This window comes from Rhinatrema bivittatum, chromosome 1, assembly GCF_901001135.1.
Source record: "Rhinatrema bivittatum chromosome 1, aRhiBiv1.1, whole genome shotgun sequence".
NCBI lineage: Eukaryota > Metazoa > Chordata > Amphibia > Gymnophiona > Rhinatrematidae > Rhinatrema > Rhinatrema bivittatum.
Window position 1 is genome coordinate 484975716 of NC_042615.1, and position 26990 is coordinate 485002705.

A 26990-nucleotide genomic window follows, 5' to 3' on the forward strand; every position below is an offset into this window, starting at 1 on the left:
CTGGCCCTGAGCATGAAGCAATCTCTCACCCTGGCCCAGGCCCAGGTCAGCCCCTGCTAGTGGTGGCATCTACTGCCAGATTCAGGATGGCATCGGGTGCTAAGCCCCAAATTTTAAGGGCCCAGGCAACATGATGCCTGGGATTTTTTTTTTTTTTTCAAACCTGCATCAAAGGGTGAGGTAACCAAATCTTCCATTGTGGATTCTATGTGAACACAGAATAAGAGTCCTGTACCTTCTGTTCAAAGTCATGCTGCCTCCTCATAGCGTCTCTCTGTAGGTTTTCCAGGTTTCTGTGCCTGTTCACCTCTTTCTGCCTGGCAGCCTTCCGCTTCTCCCTCACTTCTTCCACCTGTGGAGACAAGCAGTCAGTACAAGAAACAGCTGCTGTGACAGTTTACTGGACATCAAAGGTTTTCATCTGCTGTGCCATAGAAGCAACCGTGGTTTCAACAATTGCATTTGTACAATAATGCAACCTAACTCCACGCTGGTTGCTCCCTGAAAGTGGCTGCGTTTGTATGCTGTTTGGGGGCAGTGTGTGTGGATGAAACATGTCTGTTCTTATTAGAGATGTGATTTGGCCGAACCTTTTGGTTCGGCCTTCATTATCGGCCCGCTGCGGGAAATTTCGTTTCCTGCGGTTCGGGCCAATTTTTTTTTTTCGGCTGTCCCGAACCGAAAAAAAACAAAACACCCCACCCCCAACCCTTCAGATTTAATTAATTACAAACCTCCCAACCCCCCCAAAACGTACCGAAAATCCCTAGTGGTCTAGCGGGAGTCCCGGTATTGATCTCCCGCTCTTGGGCTGTCGGCTGCCAGTAAACAAAATGGCACCAGTGGCCCTTTGCCCTTACCATGTGATGGGCTATCGGTGCCAATGGCCGGCCTGTCACATGGTAGGAGCAATGGACGGCCGGCTCCATCTTAAAAAATGGCGCGGGCCATCCATTGCTCCTACCATGTCACAGGGGCTGACCAATGGCACCGATAGCCCATCACATGGTAATGGCAAAGGGCCATCAGCACCATTTTGATTAGTGGCAGCCGACAGCCCGAGAGGGGGAGATCATTCCCGGGATCCCGTTGGACCACTATGGACTTTCAGTAAGTCATGAGGGGGGGGGGGCGGGGGCAGTTTTTTTTTTAATGTGCCCTTTCTCCCCCCCCCAAAAAATGATAAGAAAACCGCACGAAATTTCGGGGGTTTTCCTATCGTTTCGTTGGGCCCCCGAAAAGCAACGAAATAGGAAATATCCTCTTTATTACTTATTTCGTCACAAACGAATGCACATCCCTAGTTCTTTTTATGCTGTTGTGTTTGGACTGTGGTTTGATCATTCCTTTCCATTTCCTTTTACCCCAGCGTCTGCTGGCAGCCAGGATTCCTGAACAAGCATGGCACCACCAACTCTCACCCTTTTCTTCTTCTGCTCAGCTTCTCTCCTGGCATGCTCTTTGAAGCGGGACAGGTTGGGCAGCTCCAGATCCTGCCGGCCAATACATTTTCCTTGTGGCATGGTGTCCTTTCCCTGCTGGAGAGTTCAAAGGAAACCACGGGCAGTGAGGTCACATATTCTGACAACACAAACAGCATAAGCTTATAAACCCTTGTACGCTGCAGACACAATTTTTTTCTTATCACTGGTCAAACCACATAATCTCCTTTAACTTTATCTACCTGTATTGATATGGTTTTAGCTATTAAGTTATCCACCCTCTGCAACACTAGTATATCTCCCTGCTTCTTTGAAAACATGCATCTTATACAATGACTCTCTAAAATAGGGTCTGCAACCTAAAGTACGTGAGGCCATTTTTAGTGGCACGGCAACACAGCACTGAATAGCAACTGAGCAGAGACTACACTGCCGCCATTACCGATGCAAGCAGGCTGCCCCAAGCCCCACAGGCATCACTACAGGATGGTGATACACACTCACCCTCCTGCACCAGCAGCAAGAGTCACATTTAACCAAACGTCATCTCCTGCTGCTGCAGGGCCAATTTCACAGCTCTTTTCATAAGACTAACCCCTTGGCAGCAGGCTATGATGTTTGTTTTAAATGCGACTCCTGTTGCCACGCACACCAAAATCTGGCAGGTCACTGCGGAGCCCAACCCATGGCAGTGACGGCAGAAGAAAAAGAGAGAGAAAAAGCGGACTTCACCCTTCTGGCAGTTGAAGACTTTGAGGCCCAGCAGCCAACCATGGAACCCATCCCACAGCAGCTTGAGAGAGGACCCAGCAGCCATCAGCAGACCCCCATCCTACTGACAGCTGAAGAAGAGACCTCTGAGAGTGTATGTCTGAGCCTATGGGTGTGAGCCTATGGGTGTGGGTGGGTATCTGCCTGGTGTAGTTGTGGGTGTGGGTAAAAGCCTGTGTGTGTGTGATTGCATGTGGGAGAAAGAGCATGTGTGTGACTTCATGTGAGAGAGTATGTACGTGTGTGATTGCATGTGGGAGGGAGAGAGAGGAAGCTTGTGTGATTGCATATGGATGAGAGAGTAAGCGCGTGTGTGTGTAATTGCAAGTGGGGGAGAGAGCGAGCATGTGAGTATGTTGGAGAGTGTGTGTATGTGAGAGAAAAAGGAGAAATTTGTGTGCACCCACCCCAACTAATTTATGACAATCTCAGGGAGTCTCTCCTCCTCCTCCCAAGTATGGGAGGAGGAGGAGAGACTGAGAAAACTTACATTGAAGCAGAAACCGGGGGTGAAGCCGTGAGCCCGGCCCCGACGGAGTTCCCGTTGTACCTAGTGACGTTACCGCTGCGACGGAGGAGGCCTATAAAAGCGGCCTCAGTGAAACCCAGTTGAGGAGGAGGAGAGACTGAGAAAACTTATGTTGAAGCAGAAACCAGGAGGTGAATCCATGAGCCCGGCCCCGGAGTTCCCGTCGCACCTAGTGACCCGTCGCCCTTCTCTGTACCTTTCCTAGTTCCTGTAAGGAGTAGCGTGAGTGTAAGCCCTTAGTGCTATGGTGAAGTTGACACTGCCTTGTGGGCAACCCTGCAAGGCCTACATCGGCAGCTGGAGAAAGCGCCTTAAAGCGAGCCAGGCTGGAGCTTCACCTGTACCAGCCACCTCCCCTATAGGCTGAGCCTTTGGGTTCTGGCAGCTGGCAAGACTTACGTGGTTCAAGGGGTCAAGACAAAATCCAGAGACAGGTCAAGAGTCAGGGCTGGCAGCAGACAGGACTTAATCAAGATTCAGGGCTAAGGTCAGGTCCAGGCAGCAAGCAAGGGGATGGCCAACATCATAGGCGAGGTCAGAACTGGAGGATCAGGTCCAGACAGACAAGATAAGGAGGGACAAGACTCTAGAGACAAGGACAAGGCAGAGAACAAGGCAAGGCAACAGGGGCAGGGCAGGAGCAGGTTCAAGACAAGCAGGGTGAGGCAAGGCTGGACAAGGAGAGGATGGACAAGGATGGAAAGCTAGACAAGGCAAGGCTAGAAAGCTGGAGCAGGACTGGATCAGAAACCAAGCACCACCCACTGCGGAAGCAGGAAAACCTGTTGCTGAGTGCTGTCCACAGCAGACTTATATAGTGGAGATCCGCTGAAGTCATCAAAGGGCACCTTGGGGATTTTCCCAGGCGCACGTAGAAGTGCCTGGGTTATGGCGGTCTTTTAAGGAAGGTATGCTACTCTCGGCGGTGGCATCTCTGCCACAAGAACTGGCAGTGCTGGGGGTGAATGTAGCTGTTTGCGGCAAGCTGCTGCAATCTGCAAACATAACAGTTGTGCGATATCTTTTTTGAGATGGCACTACAGGAACTGCATACAGTACTCTAGATGTGGTTGCACCATGGATCAATATAGATGCAATATATCATCTTTGGTTTCATTTTCCATTCCTTTCCTAATAATAGCTAACATTCTATATACTTTTTTAACTACCACTGTGCACTGTGCCAAGGATTTCAAAGCAATGATTCTAATATCTTTTTCTTGAGCAGTGACACCTAATATGGAACCCAGCAGTGTGCATCTATAGTTTGGATTATTCTTCTCTAACACTGAGCCCTGGTACCCTACCTGTCACTTGACCTCTTCCAGTGTGGATTCCATTGACCACCACTCTCTGCATCCTACTACTCAACCAGTTTCTCACCAAATTTACAACTGTGAACTACTCCCATACCAACAATGACAAAAGAGCATTCACTTGTTTTTACTTTCACCTCTCATACTATCCAGTCTGCATACCAGTCTTCCATGTGGAATAGTGTTATATGCAGACACTTACTGCACCTATCTCATCCACTTCTTTTGTCATGTCATTAAAGAACACAAGCAAGTTTATCTGACAGGATTTTCCTTTTAGGAAGCCAGGCTGTCCAGCATTCCTTGTATCAAAGTAATACATTATCTTTATTTTTTTAGTAGGTTTCCATAGTTTTGCTCAATACTTAAGTGAGATTCTACTCGGGATGTTAGTTTAGCTGATTCCCCATGGTACTCAAACCTTTCATGCTTCCTGCAACCTGTTCAAGAGCCTCAGATGTCTTGTGTACCCCCAGGATAGCAAAAATTTCAAATTTCTTAAAAATGCTATATTTACATTTCAGTTGATATTTGGGCCTGTTTTTTCAATTGGCATTTAATTGCTAAATAACGAGCATGCACAATAGATGCTGATGCTGCTGAATAAAGAGAGTCTACCATGAACTGATGTGAGTGCTGCAGAGCCAGTGGTGCTGAGGTAGCTGGAAGGCACATTAGGGATGCTTTATTGTCTCTTCCCAACCAACTGGCACCGATTTGAAGCTTGGGGGAGAAATGGAGGGAGCTGGGGGGCTGGGAGAAGAATGTCAGACAGCCCAAGTTAACATTATTCCCCTCTCTCATGCGGCAGTACTGGAAGAACTAGCCCCTGACAGATTTTCACATACATCTCATTGAGAACCACTGCCCTACATGGATTTCATATTGTTCAATCCCATCTCCCAAATCATTTATATCTTTTACAATATCAGTCAGATCAGCCTCTCTTAAAGGGGTCTCCAACTTTATCCTACCTTGCAGATGAGATTTCTTTTAAATCTGATTTTATTAATTCATTGAGCACAAGACCAGATTCAACAGTAGAAAAAGAAACAAGTATGACAATCCGTCAAGTAAACAGTGCAAACAATATGACCCAACTTTTCAATATTATCCCCAGTCCGTCATAAGCGGACTCTCTCTGCAATCACCCTCACTCACACAAATGCACACAGCTAACAGATGAGATTTCTGTTGCTTGCCACTTGTTGGATCGTCTCTGATGAATTTTGAAAGCATACTACTGCCTAAGGCCTGGATTCACCATTCTATCGCAGAATGGTGAATCCAGCGAAAAACGGGGGGTGGGGAGGAGCGGGCCTGCAAAAGCCGGCAGCCATCGCACCACCACAGTGTTATCGCTGCCGGCTTTCGCACCCAATAGCGCCACCGTGAAAGGTGGTGCTATTGGGTACGCTACTGGCGATGATAACGTGGCTTACCTTATCGTTGCCAGCGAAGACATCGCGAAGTCCGCCCCTCGCCGCCCGGTTTCCTCCCCTCGCCGCCCCGACTCCGCCTCTAGCAAGCTATCACAAGCGAAAAGGGACTTTTCGCGTGCGATAGCAGCTTGTCGCACGCGATAAGCTTTACAAAATGACCCCCTGAGTTGTCTATAAACACATCAGTTCCCAGCTTCTCTCCAATTCAGGCAATTCCTCTTTTCTTTGCAGCCCTTGACCATCTTTTTTGGGCTTTGTTAGCTTAAAAATACCAGATGGAGTGAAAGAGGATCTTGGCTAAGGCACCATCTCACTTGGTGGCTTGCTAAAAGGTGAATTTTAAAAGCCTGGCACGCAATCAATTAGAGGATGTACGCATAAGTTGGACTCACGTGCCCACCGAATTTTAAAAGCCACCCAGATATGCATGTCATCTCCCATGGCGCACACATCTCACTCAGATTCATGGCATGGTGTGGGCGTGGTCAGGGTGGGGAATGGGCCAGGGCTAGAGATATGCACGCAAATACTTGTGCGCCTGGATGTGCACCCAGTTCTAGTGCTGCGTAAGTTTACTTCTGCTATGGAGAAGGTATAAATTAAAAAAAAAAAAAAAGAAAACTAGCCATCCCTGAGGGTTTTAAGTGGTCTGGGGTAACCAGATGAAGTGCAGGCTATTAAACCAGGGGGGTTGAAGGAACTAACTCTACACTGGGAGAACTGGTGGATGAACTAATGAAACTGGTCATGGCATGGACGCATACTCATTATAAAATTCTCGACCTAAGCGGTTGAAACCCGGTATGAATGGCTGGATGCACACAAACTTAAAACTGGGCGCACGTGTACATGCGCCAAGGCTATTTTATAACATGCACGCGTATGTGTGCACAAGTTAAAAAGTCTCTGCGTCCCTAGGCGTGCACCAATACACATGTATCAATGAGCACCCAGGCACTGTTACTGTCCCTGAGCGTCACCAGTTCTTACTTCAGACTTTGATTTATTCGGGAGTTTATTATTTCAGTTCTCTTCTTGTTGGTCTCCCCATTAAGTACCCTTAGAGTGTTGCAAATTTTGCAAAATTCAGCTGCCTGCATTTTGACTGGTTCTCCTATGAGAGATCATATTACCCCAGTGCTCTATTCCCTCCACTGGTTCCCTGTCCAATGGAGGATAACATTTAAAATTGTTATGTTAATTCACAAATTACTAAATACCACCTCTTTGACTTGGATGAATGCAAACCTATGTATTCATAACCTGACACACACTTTAAGATCTGCGCACAAGGGTCTCCTAAAGGTTCCTCCTCTGCATTTGGCTCATCTAGTGGAAACACATGACTGATCCTTCTCAGTTGCAGGCCCTTTACTGTGGAATATGCTGCCTGAACATCTGTACACTATGTCCGGTACCAATACATTTAAAAAGGCCCTGAAGTCCTGGCTCTGTGGACATGCATTCAAAGCTAATGGCTAATAGCTGGAATTTCATAAGCTGACAGTCACATAAATATCTGATGAAGCTGTCTCCTTGTCTAACTTATTTGATGTGGCCCTAAAGTCTCTTTTTATTGGCCATTTTGTCTTTTATGTTATTTTATTTCCCATATGTTTCCATTACTTCTTCCTTGTCATAATCTTCAGGCAATTTTCTAGGTCAACTTATATTTTTGTGTTGCTATTCTTTTTATGTCAAATGTTTGTTTTTATTGATCTGTGCTGCGAACTTTGCAGTGTGCTGGATATAAATCTTTAAGCAAAAAGTAGATAAAAATATCCGCCCTTCCTAGCTCATCATTTCCAATTTGCTTTTCCGCTGACCCCTTCCTACATGAGACTGATGGAAACTAACATCAATCATGGAAGCTACAGATTCCAAGGGACTGCACTTCTAACACAATGGGGCCTCCAGCAGGCATGCTTGGCAGAACCGTTTTATCCATAGGACAAATAGGGCACTTGCCCAGGGCCCAAAGCCTTAGAAGGACCCAACTTGATCTTCATAAAAAAAAAAAAAATTAAAGAAGGAATAAAATGGTAAAAAAGAAGAAAAGGTAAAATAAAAGAGGTAACATGCCATATTATGTTATTTAGGTCTTAACAAGGATCGGTTAAATCCACGGTTCATACACTGCACAAAAATTTGATATGATGAGGAATGGAGAGGGGCCCATCCTGGTGTGGTTTGCCCATGGCCTCATAGAGGCTTAAAATGGCCCTAATGCTCAGTAGAGATTCAGGAGCCCAATGGTTTTATAAATGTGAGGACACCACCAGATTTATCTCTAAATTTTAAAAAGAAAATTGCTAAATTAGCTCCCTGTCATATTCACATTTATAAAATCTCCAACATCTTTAAAAAATCACCAACTCTAGCAATAAATTAACAACATTGCTCACTAGCACTCCTATCACTTAGGGGTAGATTTTCAAACCGCGCGATTTGGCGTACTTTTGCTGGCGCATCAGGCGCAAGCAAAAGTACGCGGAATTTTAGTAGATACGCGCGTAGCCGCGCGTATCCGCTAAAATCCTGGATCGGCGCGTGCAAGGCTATCAATTCCGTATAGCCGGCGCGCGCCGAGCCGCGCAGCCTACCCCCGTTCCCTCCGAGGCCGCTCCGAAATTGGAGCGGCCTCGGAGGGAACTTTCTTTTGCCCTCCCCTCACCTTCCCCTCCCTTCCCCTACCTAACCCACCCGCCCGGCCCTGTCTAAACCCCCCCCTTACCTTTGTCGGGGGATTTACGCCTCCCGGAGGGAGACGTAAATCCCCGCGTGCCAGCGGGCCACTAGCGAGCCGGCACGCGAACTGGGGGCGGGTCTGGAGGGTGCGGCCACGCCCCCGGACCGCCCTGGGCCGTAGCCACGCCCCCAGAACGCTCCCGACACGCCCCGAAAACGCCACGCGGTTCGGGCCCGCCCCCGACACGCCCCCCTCAGAAAACCCCGGGACTTACGCGAGTCCCGGGGCTCTGCGCGCGCCGGTAGGCCTATGTAAAATAGGCTCACCGGCGCGCAGGGCCCTGCTCGCCTAAATCCGCCCGGATTTGGGCAGATTTAGGCGAGCAGGGCTCTTAAAATCCGCCCCTTACTTTTTACATTTAATGGAGAAGGCAGACTTTGGTAAAGTCACATTGCTAAAATAACACCAAGGTATATATTGCGTTATATTGGGAGGCTAGCAGGACATTAAAAAAAACAACCCAGAATCTTTGCTAGGATTTCCAGCTGACTCCATTAGTTCCCACGAAGAAGATCCAATCCTAATTTTACTACCTGAAGGATCCTGACAGACTGGGGAAATGGGCATCTGAATGGCAGATGATATTTAATGTGAAAAAGTGCAAAGGGATGCACACAGAGAAAAATAACCCTTACTAAAGATACACATACTGCATTTCTATTCATAGAATAAAATGGAGAAATTACTTACCTGATAATTTTGTTTTCCTTAGTGTAGTCAGATGGACTCAGGACCAGTGGGTTATGTGCTCTTCTGCTAGCAGATGGGAGACAGAGTCAAATTTCAAAGCTGATGTCACTCTAGATATACTCCTGCAGTAACATCAGCTCTTCAGTATTCTCTTCGAAAAGCCGTTGTGGATATATCTTTGCTTAAATAACTTGATTAAAACTTGATTTCAAAACTGGGGACCGCCAGTGCACTCAACCAATTAACACCAACACTGGACAAACTGTGGGTATCTTGAACTAAGGATAGGCAACAGCTTACCCATATTGCTTAGTCTCAAGGTTCGCTTTCTGAGGTCCTCCTTCTCTGGGGCAGCCATGAGCGGGATGCTGAGTCCATCTGTCTACACTAAGGAAAACGAAATTATCAGGTAAGTAATTTCTCCATTTCCTAGCGTGTAGCCAGATGGACTCAGGACCAATGGGATGTGCAAAAACTACTACCAGACAGGGCGGAAGGCTGCCCATGGTCCGCTTAGTACTACCCTTGCAAAGGCTGCATCTTCTCGAGCCTGAACAACCAGGCAGGAGAACCTGGAGAAGGTGTGTAGGGAGGACCACGTCGCCGCCCTACAGATCTCGGCGGGTGACAGCAGTTTGGTTTCTGCCCAAGAAACTGCCTGGGCCCTAGTAGAATAAGCCTTAATCTGTAGTGGTAAGGGCTTTCTTGCCTCTATGTAGGCTGCCTTGATTACTTCTTTGATCCAGTGGGCTATGATCGCCCGCGAGGCCGTTTCTCCTTGCCTCTTCCTGCTGTGAAGGACGAACAAGTGATCCATTTTGCGCACCGGTTCCGATCTTTCCAGGTATTGCACCAGGAGTCTGCCAATATTTAGATGGCGAAGAAGGCATGAGTCTTCAGCGTCCTTATGTTCATTCGGAGATGGTAGGGAGATGGTCTGGTTCAAATGAAACTCAGAAACCACTTTCGGTAGGAAGGAGGGGATGTTGCACAGCTGTATGGTTCCAGGAGTGAACCTAAGGAACGGTTCCCGACAGGATAGTGCCTGTAGTTCAGAGATGCGATGAGCTGAACATATTGCCACCAGGAATACAGTCTTCAATGTTAAGAGGCGTAGTGACAGACCGCGCGTTGGTCTGAAGGAAGCCCCTAATAGGAAATCTAATACCAGATTGGGTTCGATAGGGGCACCGGCCACTTTAGGAGTGGCCGGAGTTGTTTAACCCCTTTCAGGAAGCGGGACAAATCCAGATAAGTTGATAGCCGGATACCGTCCACTTCGGGTCTGAAGCAAGACAGTGCAGCTACTTGGACCTTGAGGGAGTTGAGTGACAACCCCTTCTTCATACCGTCCTGTAGGAACTCCAGAATCATGGGGATCTTGGCTGTCCGTGGGAGTATCCCGCGGTCCTCGCATCAGGTTTTGAATACTCTCCAGATCCGTATGTATGACAGGGATGTTGAGAACTTGCGCGAGCGGAGCAGGGTGTTAATCATGGCCTTCGAATAACCGCGCTTCTTCAGGCGAGTCTTCTCAAGGGCCAGACCATAAGAAAGAATCGAGACAGATCTTCGTGGCGAATCGGGCCCTGCCGGAGAAGGTCCCTGTGTGGGGGTAGGCACAGAGGGTTCCCCGCAAGGAGTCTTTGCATGTCTGCGTACCCTGGGCATCTTAGCCAATCCGGGGCCACTAGTAGAACTAGTCCCCTGTGATGTTCTATTTTGCGGATGACCTTGCCCAGTAGTGGCCCCGGGGGGGAAGGCGTACAGTAAGTCTTCCTCTGGCCAAGTCTGGACGAGAGCATCGATCCCTAGGGAGTGTGGCTCTCATCTGCAGCTGAAGAGCCTGGGGACTTGGGCACTGAGATAGGTGGCCAGTAGATCCATGACTGGGAGGCCCCAGCGGTTTACTATCAGTTGGAAGGCTGTGGTTGACAGCGTCCATTCTCCTGGGTCCAGGCTCTCTCTGTTGAGGAAGTCTGCTGAGACGTTGTCTTTTCCTGCAATGTGGGAGGCCGAGATCCCTTGTAGGCTTATCTCCGCCCATGCCATGAGAGGATCTATCTCCAGAGACACCTGCTGGCTCCTGGTTCCTCCCTGGCGGTTGATGTAAGCAACCGTTGTGGCATTGTCCGACATTACTTGAATCGCTTTGCCTCGGAGTCTGTGGTTGAATCACAGGCACGCTAGTCTGATTGCTCGAGCTTCCAGGCGGTTTATGTTCCATTCCGCCTCTTCCTTGTTCTATTGTCCCTGGGCCATCAGTTCCTGACAGTGGGCTCCCCACCCTCGCAGGCTCACATCCGTGGTGAGCAAGATCCAGTTCGGTGGGGATAGGCTTATTCCTCTGCTTAGGTGGTCTTCCTGTAGCCACCAATGAAGCTGAGAACGTACCTCTGCTGGTAGTTGGAGGTGAATTGAGTAGTCCTGGGACATTGGGTTCCATCGTGACAGTAAGGAGCGCTGGAACGGTCGCATGTGGGCCCTTGCCCACGGTATGACCTCCAGGGTTGATGTCATGAGGCTGAGAACTTGAAGATAGTCCCATATCTTGGGGCGTGCATTGGTCATCAATTGTTCCATCAGTTTCCTTCTCCTCAGGGGAGGAAGGAAGACTTTGTTCTGTTTGGTGTCGAAATGGGCCCCCAGATTGAGAGGGCTGCAGACTGCTCTTGCCCGTGTTCACAACCCAGCCGAGTTCCTGCAGTAGGTTTTTGACTTTGCTGGTCACCTGCGGCTCTCTTCCGAAAACTTTGCCCTGATCAGCCAGTCGTCCAGGTAAGAGTGTAACAGGATCCCTTCCTTCCTCAGTGTTGCCGCCACAACCACCATAATTTTGGAGAATGTTCTGGGGGAGGTTGCTAGGCCGAAGGGTAGTGCTCGGAACTGGTAATGGTATCCCAGTACCGCAAAGCGTAGAAAACGCTGGTGATCTTGATGGGCTGGAATGTAAAGGTAGGCTTCGGATAGGTCCAGGGAGGTTAGAAACTCTCCTGGTTGTATTACCATTATTACGGAGCGAAGAGTCTCCATGCGGAAGTGTATTATCCGCAGATGACGTTTGACGTTCAAGAGATCCAAGATGGGTTGGAATGATCCTTCCTTCTTGGGTACGATAAAATAGATGGAATAGCGCCCCGTATTTTGTTGGGGCGTAGAAAGCGGAGTCATTGCCTTCAGACTGAGTAGCCTTGTCAAAGTGGCTTCCATAGCCAGTCTCTTGGGGTGGGAGTGGCAGGGTGACATCATAAATTTGTCTGGAGGGATGCTGCGGAACTCCAGAGAGTAACCTTCTCGAATGATGTTTAGTACCCATTTATCCGACATGATCTCGACCCATCTTTGGTAGAAGAGGGCAAGTCGACCCCCTATCTCCTCTTCCTATGGATGGGTCGTCCCATTCTCATTGGGGAGCACAGCTGGAGTCTGCACCCGGGCCTGTTCCTCTCTTGGTCTGCCAGTTCCGAAAGGGCTGGGACCTTCCGGAGGGACGAGGTGTCTGGAACTGCGAGTTCTTGTAGGGTCTAAAGCATTGCGAGCCTCTGCCCTTGGTTCTTCTGGGGGAGGGGCGCTGAGATCTTTTACTCCTGTCTTCCGGTAGCCGAGGCACTGGGGATTCACCCCATTTGCTGGCTAACTTCTCCAATTCGCTTCCGAACAAGAGAGATCCTTCAAAGGGCATTCTTGTGAGATTCATTTTAGAGGTCACGTCAGCAGACCAATTCCGCAGCCATAGTTGGCTTCTGTCTGCCACTACCGAGGCTACTCCTCTGGCTGAGGTACGCACCAGATCTGAGCGTGCATCCGTCAGGAAGGTTGCTACAAGTTCCATCGTCTCAACGGTATTCATTCTGGAGTTATTTGCCTCTCGAGAGAGGAGCAAGCAGGAACGTGCCACCAGTGCACAGTAGGAAGCAATCTGCAGTGTCATTGCTGTTGCGTTGAAGGCCTGCTTAAGAATGGATTCCAATCGTCTATCCTGGGTATCCTTCAATGCAGCCCCTCTCTCAACGAAAATGGTTGTTCATTTTGAGACGGCACAGACCATGGCTTCCATTTTCAGGAAACGCAGGTGTTCCTTGGTTGCTGGTTCCAGAGGGTAAAGGGCTTCCAAGGCCCAACCCCCTTTGAAGCTGGCCTCCGGGGCATCCCACTCCAGGTCAATCAGTTCTTGGATGGCTTCCATCATTGGGAAGTAGCATGAGGCTTTACAAAGGGACACCAGGATGGGGTTCTTCTTTGGTTCCGCCATAGGGTCCATGCCTGGAATACCCAGAGTCTTCAGAGTCTGGGAAACAAGGTCTGGTAATTCATCCTTGTGGAAGAAGCGAAGCATGGTTCAGTATGGTTCCAGGCCTGGACGGATTTCTCCTTCTTCCAGGGAGCAGCCATCATCATCTGAGGTGTCTGGGTCCCTGTCAGGGAAATTCTTGGTTAGGCGAGGCATGTGTCAAGGCATCTGAGCAGGGCTGGGAGGATCTTGTGCTTCTGGCAGGGGTTGAACCTGGGACACAGCCGGGGCTGATTGCGCCTGAACGAAGGCTTGCAGCCCTTGGGAAAATTCTAACCAGGAGAAGGTCCTTGGGTCCATGTTAATCCCAGGGGGAGTAGGAGTAGGGGCCCCTGAGGTGCCCTGTTGTGGAGAAGCCATCTCGAGATGCATAGGTCCGGGGAGCTATCGTCTGTAGTAGTTCCGGACCCATCCCCAGACAGTGAGGGACCAGGCTTTGGTTCCCCTAGGCTTCTTCGCAATGCTGACATAGGCTGGACTCCAGTTCAGGCTGCGTGGCTCTTATGTGGCAGGCTGTGCAAAGAGAGTGCCTTCTTGGGTGCCGGTGCCATTGCCTCTAGCTTCAATGCGCATATGTAGCTGTAAACAAGGCTGTGCGTGTAGTTGTGCGCACAGTATGCGCTCGGTTGTGAGCGCAGTTATGTGCGCATGTCTGTACGCGTGCAAGTTAGGCGCATCGGCTGCCAGCCTGCCCTGCTCATACCGCTGGTCGAGAAGGGAAGATGGTGCCGACGCCCCCCCCTCCCCCCCCCCCGTAAGTTGGCGCACCCGATGTTTTCCACGTGGACCCCTGCCTGCACCGGATTGGGGCCTAGCCCAATCAGGGCTGCTCAACCCAATCGGTGCTCCCTTTTACCTCGCTGGGAAGTAAATCGAATCGGTACGGCAATCCGAGCCTCGGACACCTGAATTTAAAATTTTCTGCTTACCTGGTCTCGGCGCTTACCGATCAAGTGCCGGGACGGTCTCCAGCTGCAGGAGGAGAGGGCTTTACCTTCAGCGCCACGCTCGGTTGTGCACCCGCTGCCTTTCAGCCACTCTAGGAGCTAAGTCCACGCCGGGAGCCGACTACCGGACATGGCACACCTCTGAGGGATATCGGAAATCAGCTCAGGAATTCTCAACTGGAGGAGGGACCCTTAGGTTTCACTGCAGGAGAGCAGGGCTCGATCTTCTTTAAGGTAAATTTTCTTTTTCTTCCATCTTTGCTGTATTTGTTAACACTATTCTAGTGTGTGGGTTAGTTTCCGCATCTGCTAGGAGATGGAGAGATACTAAAGAGCTGAGGTTACTGCTGGGGTATATCTAGAGTGACGTCAGCTTTGAAATCTGACTCCGTCTCCCATCTGCTAGCAGAAGAGCACATAACCCATTGGTCCGGAGTCCATCTGGCTACGCGCTAGGAAATTTATATGGTGTGCTAATTTACACATGATATGTACACACATTTTTTGTGTGCAAAACTTTGTGCTAAATTGGGAGTAAAGTTTGTACTATCGGGTGCTAATGTAACTGTATTGCTGAATGCTTCTTATTATTAGGCCCTATAACAAGTTACCACGCTGGTACAAAGATGCCCTTAAGAATGGAAGCAGCACTATATAACCAGTATTACTTTTATCCCTAAAATAGTTCTCAATCTGATCTGGTTTTCAGGATAACCACAATATATAGGAACTATATTTGCTTGCACTACCTCCATTCTACACAAATATAGTTCATATACTGGGAGGGGCTCCAATGGACGGGCTGGGCAACGACAGCTCCCCCAGACAAGGAGATTGCCTCTCCAGTTTGGATAGGCCACTTTGTGTAGAGAAAAAGCCATTTGACTCTTGCAAACACTAAAATTCATTGTGTCCCCTCTATAAAAATTTCTAAAACCGCCACCGTTCACGTATATTCTAGCACAGGAATGGCCAACTTGGGTCCTTGAGGGCCACAAACAGGCCAGGCTTTCAGGATCTCCACAATGTATATACATGAGATAGATTTCCATATATTGATGACAGAACACGAAAATCTCTCTCATGCATTCATTGCGGATATCCTGAAAAAACAGACCTGTTTGTAGCTCACCCGGACCAGAGCTAGCCACCATCGGTCGAGCAGAACAAAGAACTCACCATGCAGTAACTAGGCTAAGAATAACCACGTGAGCCCGGTCCACTGACTCCGCCCACACACGGAAGTAGACGGGGTAATCCTACTACTGCGTCGCCGGCGGCGCATGTGCATTTGGAGCTTGGCGGTCTTTAGCTCTCACCTGGCTGCGCATGCGTTGTCTCGCCGTTGTCGCTGGCGGCTGCTTTCGCCTCTGTCGCTGCTTCCCTGTGGAGAGAGCAGAGGGAACGTGTCATAGATCTACGAAGCATAGGGAGAAAGAAAAACGGAGCTGAACAGGCACTTACTATTTCGAGCCATACTACCGCGTGTGTCTGACGTAAAACTCCCAGAGACGGGGAAGGAGGAGGAAGTCGAAAAATCCCCAGACACGTGATGCGGTCATGCGTGGTGGGGGTGGGGGCTGAGGAGGGCGGCTAAGCCCTGGCACACTCTGTCTCGCTTCTCTATTAACGTTTGCAATGCTGATAGGCTGGCGTCATTCGCAAAGCGACGGCAGTACTACGAATCCCAGAATGCAAGAGTTTGTAGTAAAAATAAAGTAGTGCAAGGGTGTCCGGCTAATAATATGCCAGCGTGATAACGATAGAATCATGGATAAAGTTAGTTTATATGGGAAGGGCTGAGGCTTCCTACACAATTTAAGGATTTAAAGGTCAATAAGTTGTAGGTGAGATGTTTTTATTGGATTAATTTTCAATACATCTGTGACTAGCTGAGGATTTCTGCATATACCTTTATAGCCCAGTAAAAGGAAGACTGTAATGGCATATGGAAGCCACAGTCTAGCCTACAATTTGCTTTACTTCTGCATATTTAAGTAGACTAACACGGGACTGCACTTCTTAATTTTAAAGAACATCAAAATATACCCTGCTCAGCCTAGAACTGCCAACCATTCTGTAACTCCTAGTACATTTGCAGGATTGTGGTGGAGGTGGGTCTGGGACAGGATTGGAGATCCATGGGAGTTGGGCAAAAACTTCTGTCCTGAGCAAGCTCTAGTAGGCATGTGTGAAAATCTATGCCCTTGTTTACGCTGAGTCTTGTGAGAATCGGCAAGGCTTTTTGCAGCCCATTTCCTCTGGATCTCTATTTGTGGTGAAGCAAACCCCAGTTGTTTGTACTGACTGAGGACTTTGTTGGCCTCTGTTTATTTATTGCATCAGAGTGTCTCTAGAAAAGTGTTTATTTTTTTATCTAAGCCTAGTCAACATGGAGAAATACCTTCTGGGACAGGGGGACAAACTGAAAGGAGCTTTAATAAAGACATCTTTATGAAAGGAAAATAAAAGTAAGATGAAAAGAAAATCAATATCGTTCTCCAAGGAAGTAGCCAAAAAATAAAAACAGTTGAGCATTCAAAAACTCCAAAGGCTTACAAAAATAGGAGCACAGGGAAGAATATCTGGTGAAGTTGAAGGAGATTAGGAAAGAAGTCAAGATAGCAAAAAGTAAAGCGGAAGAAAGGATTGCCAAAGAGGTAACGTGAATGACAACATTTTTCAGAGATATTAGAGAAAGGAGGCAGGCCAGATGTAATGTAAAACTGAAGGGCAACAAGGAACAATGCATGGAGAAATATTTGATTTATATTCTGCTATTTTCAGACAGTTCAAAACAGATTACATTCAGGTACAGTAGATATTTTCCTATCCCCAAAAGGCTTACAATCTCAAATTTGTACTTGATGTAATAGAAGGTGAACTGAATTGTACACGGTCACAAGGAGTGCAGCAGGATTTAAACTCCGGCTTCTTTGGTTTTTAGTCCATTGCTCTAACCACTAAGCTAAACCTCACTCAACCTACTAAGCTATACTCCATTTTTGGTGTTCACTAAAGACCCTGGAGGAGGACTATGCTGGCTGAAAAGAGTATGGATGGGACTGGGGTAGTTACAAGCCCATTTACAGAAGAGAGTGTTTGGATTGAACTAGCAAAACTGAAAGTGGACAAGAACATGGGGTCAGACGAGATAAATCCTAGGTTTTTAAGGGAGTTCAGAGAGGTGTTGATCGGTCCACTGAAGGACCTGTGCAGTAGATCTTGGCGATGGGAGTGATACTGCAAGTTTGGAGAAGGGCAGCTGTGGTTCCACTTCACAAAGGTGGAAGAGAAGAGGCAGAAAACTACAGCCCAGTTAGCTGTACCTCGGTGGTGGGGGAATTAATGGAGACTCTGCCGAGTGAAAGAAAGGTCATGTCAAACAAATGTTGTTTTGGGTTTTTTTTTTATTGGGTGACTATAGAATTGGAAGAATATTCAATGTGGTTTTCTTGGATTTCAGCAAAGCTTTTGATATGGTCCCACATAAGAGGCTCATGAATAAAATAAGCCTGGAAATGGGTGCCAAGATAGTGGAATGAATTACAAATTGGTTGACTGACAGGAGACAGCGTGAAATGGTACGTGATAAGTGGAATGCCTTGAGTATCAGTTCTGGGACCAATTCTGTTCAGTTCTTTAAAGAGTGATATTGCAGAGGAGTTAGAAGGGAAAATGTATCTTTTGGCGGAAGACACTAAGACCAGCAACAGAGTGAACACACCTGAAAGAGCAGAAAGAATGAGAAGTGATTTAAGAAAGCTTAAAAAGGGAGGAAGTGATTTCACCTTCCAAGATGGCTGGGTAAGCTCATAGCTTCAACCTGCGCTTCAGTCTTTTAGTCAGCAACTGGGGGAAGAAGACACTCAGAAGTTATATATTTTGAGTGCTCGGCAGCGAGACAATGTCAGCACGACACAAAGTTTCTTCGTGATAGGAGAGGCGAGTCATGAGTGTGGGAAAGCCAGCATGCCACACAGGAGGCAGATTGAGCCTCCTCCGAGTCTGATGGGAAGCTGGATGTAGGATGAGATTTCAGCCATGATTCATTGGAGGTGACTCGGTCTGAATTAAAGACCTGGTTTAAAGAGCTGAGAGCTGATTTCACGACAGTGAAAGAGGAGATTCTTGAGCTGATTACAGGCTTAGAAAATGCTGCTGCTGACGTGTTTGGATTGAGGAAGCAGAGCATAGACTAGATGACCACACAGAGTGGCTGGATACTGTTAAATCGGCCACCCAGGGGCTGGAGGAAGCTGAGATAAATTAGAGAACAATGAAAATAGGTCCTGGAGAAATAATATATGGATTTGGGGCCTATCCAAGGAGGAGGTATATGTGACTGCCATGCTGTGATCATAAAAATATGCCAGATTTCCTAGCGTGTAGCAGATGGACTCAGGACCAATGGGTATAGTGTGCTCCTGATAGCAGTTGGAGACGGAGTCAGATTTCAATCTGACGTCAGCACTACATATACCCGGGCAGGAAGCTCTGCTCTTCAGTATTTCTCTGTCTCCATAGCAGTTCGGGACTCTACACATACTTGCACAGCATTAAAGAATCCAAACCAAAAGAAGAAAGAAAATTCCAAAATAAAGAAGAAATAATCTTACCTCTACAGACGAGCCCCACTCTCCTGCCGGTGATACCTAAGGGTCCCTCCACCAGAGAATTCCTGAGGTGATTTCCGAGATCCCTCAGAGGTAGGCCTTGGTCCAGCAGCCGGTTCCCAACGTGGACTTAGCCCCCCAGGTACGGGAGTGGCTGAGAGGCAGCGGGTGCACTACCGAGCGCGGTGGTGAAGGTACTTTTCCCTCTCCCCCTGCAGCCGGAGACCGCCCAGCACGAGACCGGGAAGCGCCGAAACAAGGTAAGGTAGAAATCTTCTCCTAAAGTCTCCAGTCTCCGAGGCTCGGATAGCCGCTCATATCGCCGGCCGGCATCTGTCCTATCAGGTTGATCAGCCCCGTCCGGGCTAGACCCTGATCCAGTATGAGGGTCCTCCCACATGGAGACCCTCTGGGGGGGAGGGGGTGCCATCTTGCCCGCGTGGTTGTTGTCACCATCTCTCCCCCTTGATCACCGTATTGTCCGCATAACTGAGCCGTGCGTACAGCGGACAAGCCAGGCGCATAACTTACTTCTGCGCACAGCGGCGCACGTATCTGTGCCATGCGCACATCGACGCCCATGAGGGTGCCGGGCGCATAGCAACACGCTTAGAGGCACCGAGCGCACAAATTAAGCCTGTGCGCACAGCGGCGCGCGCATCCCCTTAAGCACACATAGCAACCTGCACGCATATTGTTGCAGCTTGCACGCATATCTTAGACGCACCCGGAGCGGATTTCTAAGCCTCCTGGCGAGCGCTTATAAACGCACAGACCGGTTTAACCAACTCTACGCGCACAAAACATGGCACCACCGGCCAAGAAAGTCAAGGAACAATCCCTCTGTCCAGCCTGCCACCTAAGAGCTGCGCAACACGAAGAGGCTACTGCCCTGTGCCTACAGTGCGAGGCAGCTCTCGGGGAACCGGGACAAGGCCATCCTCAGCCAGTAGAGGAATCCGGCTCCACCAGCGGTAGTACCCTGGACCTCTCTATCCCCGGCTCGGTCCCTCCTCAGATGGGTCCATCGGAAAACGCTGCTGGGTTCAACATAGACCCAGGAACCTTTTCTTGGGCAGAATTCTTTAAAGGACTTCAAACCTTCATCCAGGCGCAATCAGTGCCACCGGTGACACAGCCACAGTCTCCACCAGAAGACCAAAACCTTCCAGGCCCCTCTCGGCCTCCCCAAGACGCGTCTCCTCCGGAGATAAGCCTCCCCCTAGGGGATACGGATCCCTCTGAGGAAGATCAAGACTCCCTGGAGGAAGGGGAAGTCCCTTCAGGAACGGAACCATACCGAACCATGATGCGTTTCTTCTCCAAAGACGAGTTATCAGATCTCGGGTCTCAGCATGAAGGCACTGGCCATCCCAGGCACAAGCGCCATAGCGGAACCAAAGACAAACCCCCTTCTGGTCGGGCTCCGTCAGGCCTCACACCATTTCCCATTGCTACAGGCCGTACAACAACTGATCGACCTGGAATGGAATGCACCGGAGACCAGTTTCAAAGGAGAACGGGCTCTAGAAGCCCTATACCCGCTGGAACCCTCAGCCAAAGAACTGGTATTCCCTAAAGTGGACGCCATGGTCTGCGTTGTCACAAAGCACACTACCATTCCAGTTGAAGGAGGAGCTGTACTCAAGGATGCCCAGGACAGAAGTCAGGAATCCATCCTTAAACAGACGTTTGATGTAGCAGCTATGTCCCTGCAGATCGCTGCCTGCTGCGCCGTGGTGACACGTGCCTGCTTGGCACTTGCCAGGGACACTACCACGTCCGTCAAAACATTAGAACTGGTGATAAGAGACAGAAAGAGAGCTGGAACTGCGAGGTGAGGAGAAAGGGCTCGAGTTCCCCTTGCCTGAATTACCTCCAAAGTATTACCTTCTGGGGCTCGTTGTTGAACGTTTCCGCATTGCTGTTCCTTCCTGCCTGTCGCGCCACTGACGTCATCGGGGGCGGGACCGGTATGGACAAAATCGCCCCCCCCTGCGGCGCGCAGATGACGCCGGCGCGCTGCCAAAGCCGCGCGTGCCAAAGGGGCACGCGGCTTTGTTGAGGACTGAGCCTATGCCTAAGAATTTTCTTCTGAAATATGCTCTACACGTAGCCCTTGGTGAGTAGTAGTGTTATTTCTCTCTCTCTGCCTCATTTATTGTTACCGTTGAAGACTAAATTAGAGATACTCACAAAGACTGATATTCCTGATACATAATGCCTCACACTAAACGGAAGGCCCGAGTAAGGGAGGTTATATCCTCATCTCCAGTACCGGGTCAAACTCAATCCCACATCCCATCCTTCTTTGTGACGACAACAGCTACCAATCCGGAGGACAGGGCCGCATTAGAGGCAGATTCAGAGCGAGAATCTGCCTCTTTGGCTGAAGCCATCTCTTTAAGCCCCGGAGCTCCCAATATCCCATCTCCACCAACAGTCCTACAGGATAAAATTGAAGATATAACATTTTCTGCTATACCAAGTGAAGTAGGACTTGAGACGGGAAACATTGAAGCAGGGGTTTGTGAACTGGGACAGTCTGAAGAAAGAATAATTGTAGATCCAACATCATCTGTGATAACAATGGATGTGATCTGGACTGCAATTAAGTCTCTTGAGAAAGCAATAATAAATTTAACTAAAACACATGTTGAAGGTCAAAAGAAGATATTAGAAATAGAGAAAAAAGTTTTAACTAATCAGGCTAATTTAGAGATTCAAGAACACCGTTTGGGTAAAATAGAAAATATTCAAAACAATCTGGTTAAAGGTGAAACATTAAGTATGAGGAAACTAGAATATATGGAAAATAATCTTAGGTACTCTAATATAAGAGTACTAAATTTTCCTTTCATAAGAATGATTTCCCCGAAGGATATGTTCAAAGAATATTTACTACATATATTAAAGCTACCTGAACAGGCTATGCCTGCTATTGCAAAAATTTATTATATTGCTAAAAAATCTGCTACAAGAGAAGTGCAGCAAGAGCAATCAATTGATTTATCAGATATTTTAGAATCTACTCTTGATACAGTAATAACAGCACGAGAAACTCTTTTTGTCTCCTTCTTGTTCCCACATGAAAGAGATATTAATGGTATATTGCTTCACCTTGATAGTTTATTTGTAAGATTGCATATTATTTGTTTTGCCTGTTATAATTCAAGAAAATTAAAATAAAGAATTAAAAAAAAAAAGAACTGGCGATATCCTTCCTCACGGATGCAACTTCCGACCTGGTGCACACCTCGGCCAGGGGCATCTCATCCATAGTGGCAGCCAGAAGGCAACTCTGGCTTCAAAGCTGGTCAGCCGACGTGACTTCCAAGACGAAGCTCACAAGAATGCCCTTTAAAGGAGCCCTCCTGTTCGGAAGCGAACTGGAGAAGTTAGCTGACAAATGGGGTGAATCCCCAGTACCTCAACTACCGGAGGACAAGAACAAAAGAAGCCATCGCCCCTCTCCCTAAACACCCAAGGGCAGAGGATTACAGCTTTTAGACCGTACAAAAATACATATCAAGCACCTCGCCCCACAGGCAGGGGCCATTCCTTTCTGAACAGACACAACAAGAGGGGAGCCGGCTCAGGTCCAGGCCCCAGCCACACCCCACAATGAGAATCAACAGACCCATCCACAGGAAGAAACCATAGAGGGCAGGCTTGCCCTATTCTACCAAAGATGGGTCGAGATAATGTCAGACAAGTGGGTCCTAACCATCATTCGAGAGGGATACTATCTGGACTTCCACAGCGTCCCTCCAGACAAATTTGTGAAATCCCCTTGCCACTCCCCCTCCAAGAGGGTGGCAGTGGAAACCACACTGACAAAATTGCTCGCCCTAAAAGCTATAACACCAGTCCCCACGCACCAGCACTATTCCATCTATTTTATCGTTCTCAAGAAAGACGGAACGTTCCGGCCCATCCTGGACCTCAATTTTGTCAACCGCTACCTGAGGGTACCACACTTCCGCATAGAAACTCTAATCTCAGTCATAAGGGCAGTACAGCCGGGAGAATTTCTGACCTCCCCCTGGACCTGTCAGAAGCCTATCTGCACATCCCGGTCCATCACGACCACCAGCGTTTTCTACGCTTCGTGATCATGGACCACCACTACCAGTTCCGGGCACTACCCTTCGGATTAGCTACAGCCCCTAGGACGTTCACCAAAATCATGGTTGTAGTGGCAGCGATACTGAGGAAAGAAGGAATCCTCGTACGATTGGCTGATCAGAGGAAAGTCATCAGGCGACCACCAGAGCCAAGAATCTACTGCAGAATCTCGGGTGGGTCGTCAACACAACCAAGAGCTGCCTGCAGCCCTTCCAATCTCTAGAATATCTGGGAGTCCGGTTCGACACCCAACAAGACAAGATTGTCCTTCCCCTTACAAGGAGAAGGAAATTGATGGACCAGTTGAGAAAACTGAATGGTGCTTGCCCCACGGTATAGGACTACCTCCAAGTCCTTGGCCTCATGACATCAACCCTAGAAGTCGTCCCATGGGCAAGGGCCCACATGTGACCACTACAACATTCCCTACTGTCACGATGGAACCCGATGTCCCAGGACTACACCATTCGCCTCCAGTTACCGGCAGATGTACGGATCCAGCTCCTATGGTGGCTACAAGAAGACCATCTGAGCAAGGGAGTAAGGCTATCCCCACCGACCTGGGTCTTGCTCACCACGGAAGCGAGCCTACGAGAGTGGGGAGCCCACTGCCAGGAACTGACGGCCCAGGGGCAATGGAACAAGGAAGAGTCAGGATGGAACATCAACCAACTGGAAGCCCGAGCAATCAGACTAGCCTGCCTACGATTCAGTCACAGACTCCGGGGAGAATCGGTCAGAGTCATGTTGGACAACGCCACAACAGTGGCCTACATCAACCGCCAGGGAGGAACCAGAAGCCAACAGGTGTCCCTGGAAATAGACCTCCTAATGGCATGGGCGGAAACAAACCTGCAAGGGATCTCGGCCACCCACATCGCGGGAAAAGACAACGTCACTGCGGATTACCTCAGCCGAGAAAGTCTAGACCCAGGGGAATGGATGCTGTCAACCACAGCCTTCCAGTTGATAGTAAACTGCTGGGGAACTCCAGCCATGGATCTTCTGGCAATCCGGTCCAATGCCCAAGTCCCCAACTTCTTCTGCCGCAGACAAGACTCACAATCCCAGGGGATCAATGCCCTCGTCCAGACCTGGCCACAGGAAGACCTGCTGTACGCCTTTCCTCCATGGCCACTACTGGGCAGGATCATCTGCAAGATAGAACACCACAGGGGGCTAGTGCTTCTAGTGGCCCCGGACTGGCCAAGAAGGCCGTGGTACTCACACATGCAAAGACTTCTGGAGGGGAGCCCCCTGTCTCTACCTCCACACAGGGATCTGCACCAGCAAGGACCGATCCTCCACGAAGATCCAGCTCGATTCTCTCTTACAGTCTGGCCATTGAGAGGACGCGCCTGAAGAAGAGCAGATACTCGGGGGCTGTGATTGACACCTTGCTGCGAGTATGCAAGTTCTCCACGTCTCTAACCTACATACGAATATGGAGAATATTCAAAGCCTAGTGTGAAGACCGCAACATACTTCCGCGGACAGTCAAGATCCCCATGATCCTGGAATTCCTGCAGGACGGCTTACAGAAGGGGTTGTCTGTCAACTCCATCAAGGTTCAGTTGCCACATTGGCTTGCTTCAGAGCCAAACCGGATGGCATCAGTCTATCATCACATCCAGATGTCTCCCGCTTCCTGAGAAGGGGTCAAGCAAATCCGACCACCACTAAAGTGGCCGGTACCCCTATGGAACCTCAATCTAGTACTAGACTTCCTAGCGGGAGCTTCCTTCAGACCTACCCGCGGGCTGTCTCTACGGCTTTTAACCTTGAAGACTGCGTTCCTAGTGGCAATATGTTCAGGCCTTTTGAATGTATTTCTCTTAATGTCTTAATGCCTGTGAACATTCCCAGGAAACGACAACAGTTATTTCAAGAAGCAAAGCGTACTTGAGCAGGAATTATTCTTTTGCAAGAAATCCATCTGCGCAGGAGGGATAAGAGGCTGCTGTTCATAAAGATTATCCCTCTGGTAGGGGGCGTGCTGACGTCACCAGCAGGGATGGCTGCCTAAACCGAAAGCTCCTGGCAAGACTAACTAAATCTGCTTAAATCAGCATCATCCGTATACAATTTTGGTATAAAACTTCAAGGACCTAGAAGATAGTAATCTGCCATTGGCGGCGAAATGGAAAAATCCGGATCTTCAACAATTCTCCTATTCCAAACTGGAAGGAGAAAAAAACGGAGCACAAGTGCGACCAGGCCTCAGGAGAGGCCTGTGAGCCAACGCCCGAACACTATACCTTTTGATTTATCAGAACTACCCTCCAGAACTGAACTTAGAGAATATTTTATAGAATTACATGCTGATTTAAAACAATATAAACAGGATTTACTCCTATTGATCCCGGAGGTAAGAGAGGACCTAGCCGCCATGAGATCGGGGGTTGATGAGCTTGATACATGGATGGAATGGCAGGAGGACTCGACGCAGAAAATGAGACCTACAGCAAAAATTAATAGCTGACCAGGAGGCCCTAGCAGAGAAGTTGGAAGACTTGGAGAATCGAGCGAGGCAGAACAATCTCAGGATCCAGGGAGCTCCGGAGATGCAAGAGTATGTAGACTGTTGCGCAATGGCATTAAACATTTTTAGATTTTGGCTGACTTCACCATCATCGGAGTGGTCAGAAGATCAAGAGCTGGTTCCAGAGTTCAAAATAGAGAGATCACATCGCACTCAAGGGGCAAAAACAGCAGAACGCCCAAGAGATATAGTGATTTGCCTTCATACTTATACAGAAAAGGAACAACTTTATGCAATATCACGGAAGCGGCGGGACTGGACCTGGGAAGGACATAACATTTTTATTTTTAACGATCTAGCCGCGGTAATGCTGCGAAAACGATATGAACAGTAACAACAACACTCAGGAGAATAATATGCGATACCACTGGACATTTCCTTTCGGTCTATTTTTCACAGCGAATGGCAAATCCTACCGGATCAAAACTCTAGTTGAGGCGACAGAGGCCTTTACTCAAGCAAACCTGCCGATCACCTTCGCGGCAAAACATAGAGAGGACACATCATATAAAGCAGCAGCGACCCCACAATGGCAGAGGGCGGGTCATCATAAAAGATTGGAATGACAAAGTGGGACTCCTAAATCCCCCAATCAGCCAACCAATGGATCAAGGAAGGATCAAGAAGGCAATATCTGATGGAGATTTTTGATGGCTAAAAACACCTGGATGTTTTTAGAAGCGCACTACAAGACGGATATTCACAATCATTTGCTTTTTCATATACAAGCGGACATCAACGGCAGTAACTACCTGGGAAAGGCTAGGTACTTTGCCTGGACACGAGAGCCGGACAGAGCCAATGGGGAAGCGGCCTACTTTCTGGTGCAACATACCCCCGATGAAGGGAGGTATCCAAGAGGTGGATACAGTAAAAAAGGAAGGTGTGGGTTTGGGAGGGGGGATCATCCATGAGCTCACTGGGAACTATTGTTATTATGTTTGTTCTAAACGCATTTTGAGGTCAAATGTTTGGGGGATAAATATGTTAGAGCAGTGGGCTACGAACCAGAAGACCAGGGTTCGAGTCCTGCTGTTGCTCCTTGTGACCTTGGGCAAGTCACCCTCCATTGCCTCAGGTACAAACAATCTAAGCCTTCTGGGGATAGGGAAATACCTACAATACCTGAATGTAATCCACTTTGAAGTGCTAAAGAAAGTGCAAAAAGCGTAATATAAATCTAAATAAATAAAATATAAAGAGATTTCTGTATTGAAGGTTTGGTCCCTTAATGTTAAGGGTTTGAATTCCCATAAGAAACGACAGCTATTGCAATGGGATTTAATTAGGCAGAAAGTGTCAATAGCACTAATTCAAGAAACATACTTAAGAAAAAGACATGAAAGAGAGCTCCAAGTGCAGGGTTACCCTAATCAATATCTAGCCGCCAGCACCCAAGGCTCTAAAGACGCAGGTGTAGGTATACTCATTTCCCAGCAAGTTATATATGAATATATATCTCATGTACCAAATCCTCAAGGGCGGTATATATTACTGAAAATTAAAATTGGAAAGGAGGTACTAACT

General features: G+C 48.4%; 1 protein-coding gene across 3 annotated transcripts in view; it reads right to left on the minus strand.

Moving 5' to 3' along the window:
- GNL3L (G protein nucleolar 3 like) overlaps nt 1-15771 on the minus strand; it is a 40295-nt gene extending 24524 nt beyond the window's left edge. For 2 of the 3 annotated variants that reach the window (XM_029607706.1, XM_029607689.1), the window contains exons 1-4: nt 15642-15771; nt 15497-15561; nt 1422-1538; nt 236-352 (exon numbers count right to left, since the gene is read on the minus strand). In XM_029607706.1, the coding sequence (XP_029463566.1) occupies nt 236-352; nt 1422-1538; nt 15497-15561; nt 15642-15654 (312 nt within the window). In that variant the 5' untranslated portion in view covers nt 15655-15771. The other variant, XM_029607696.1, reaches the window with a different exon arrangement.
- Between the last annotated feature and the right edge of the window lie 11219 nt (nt 15772-26990).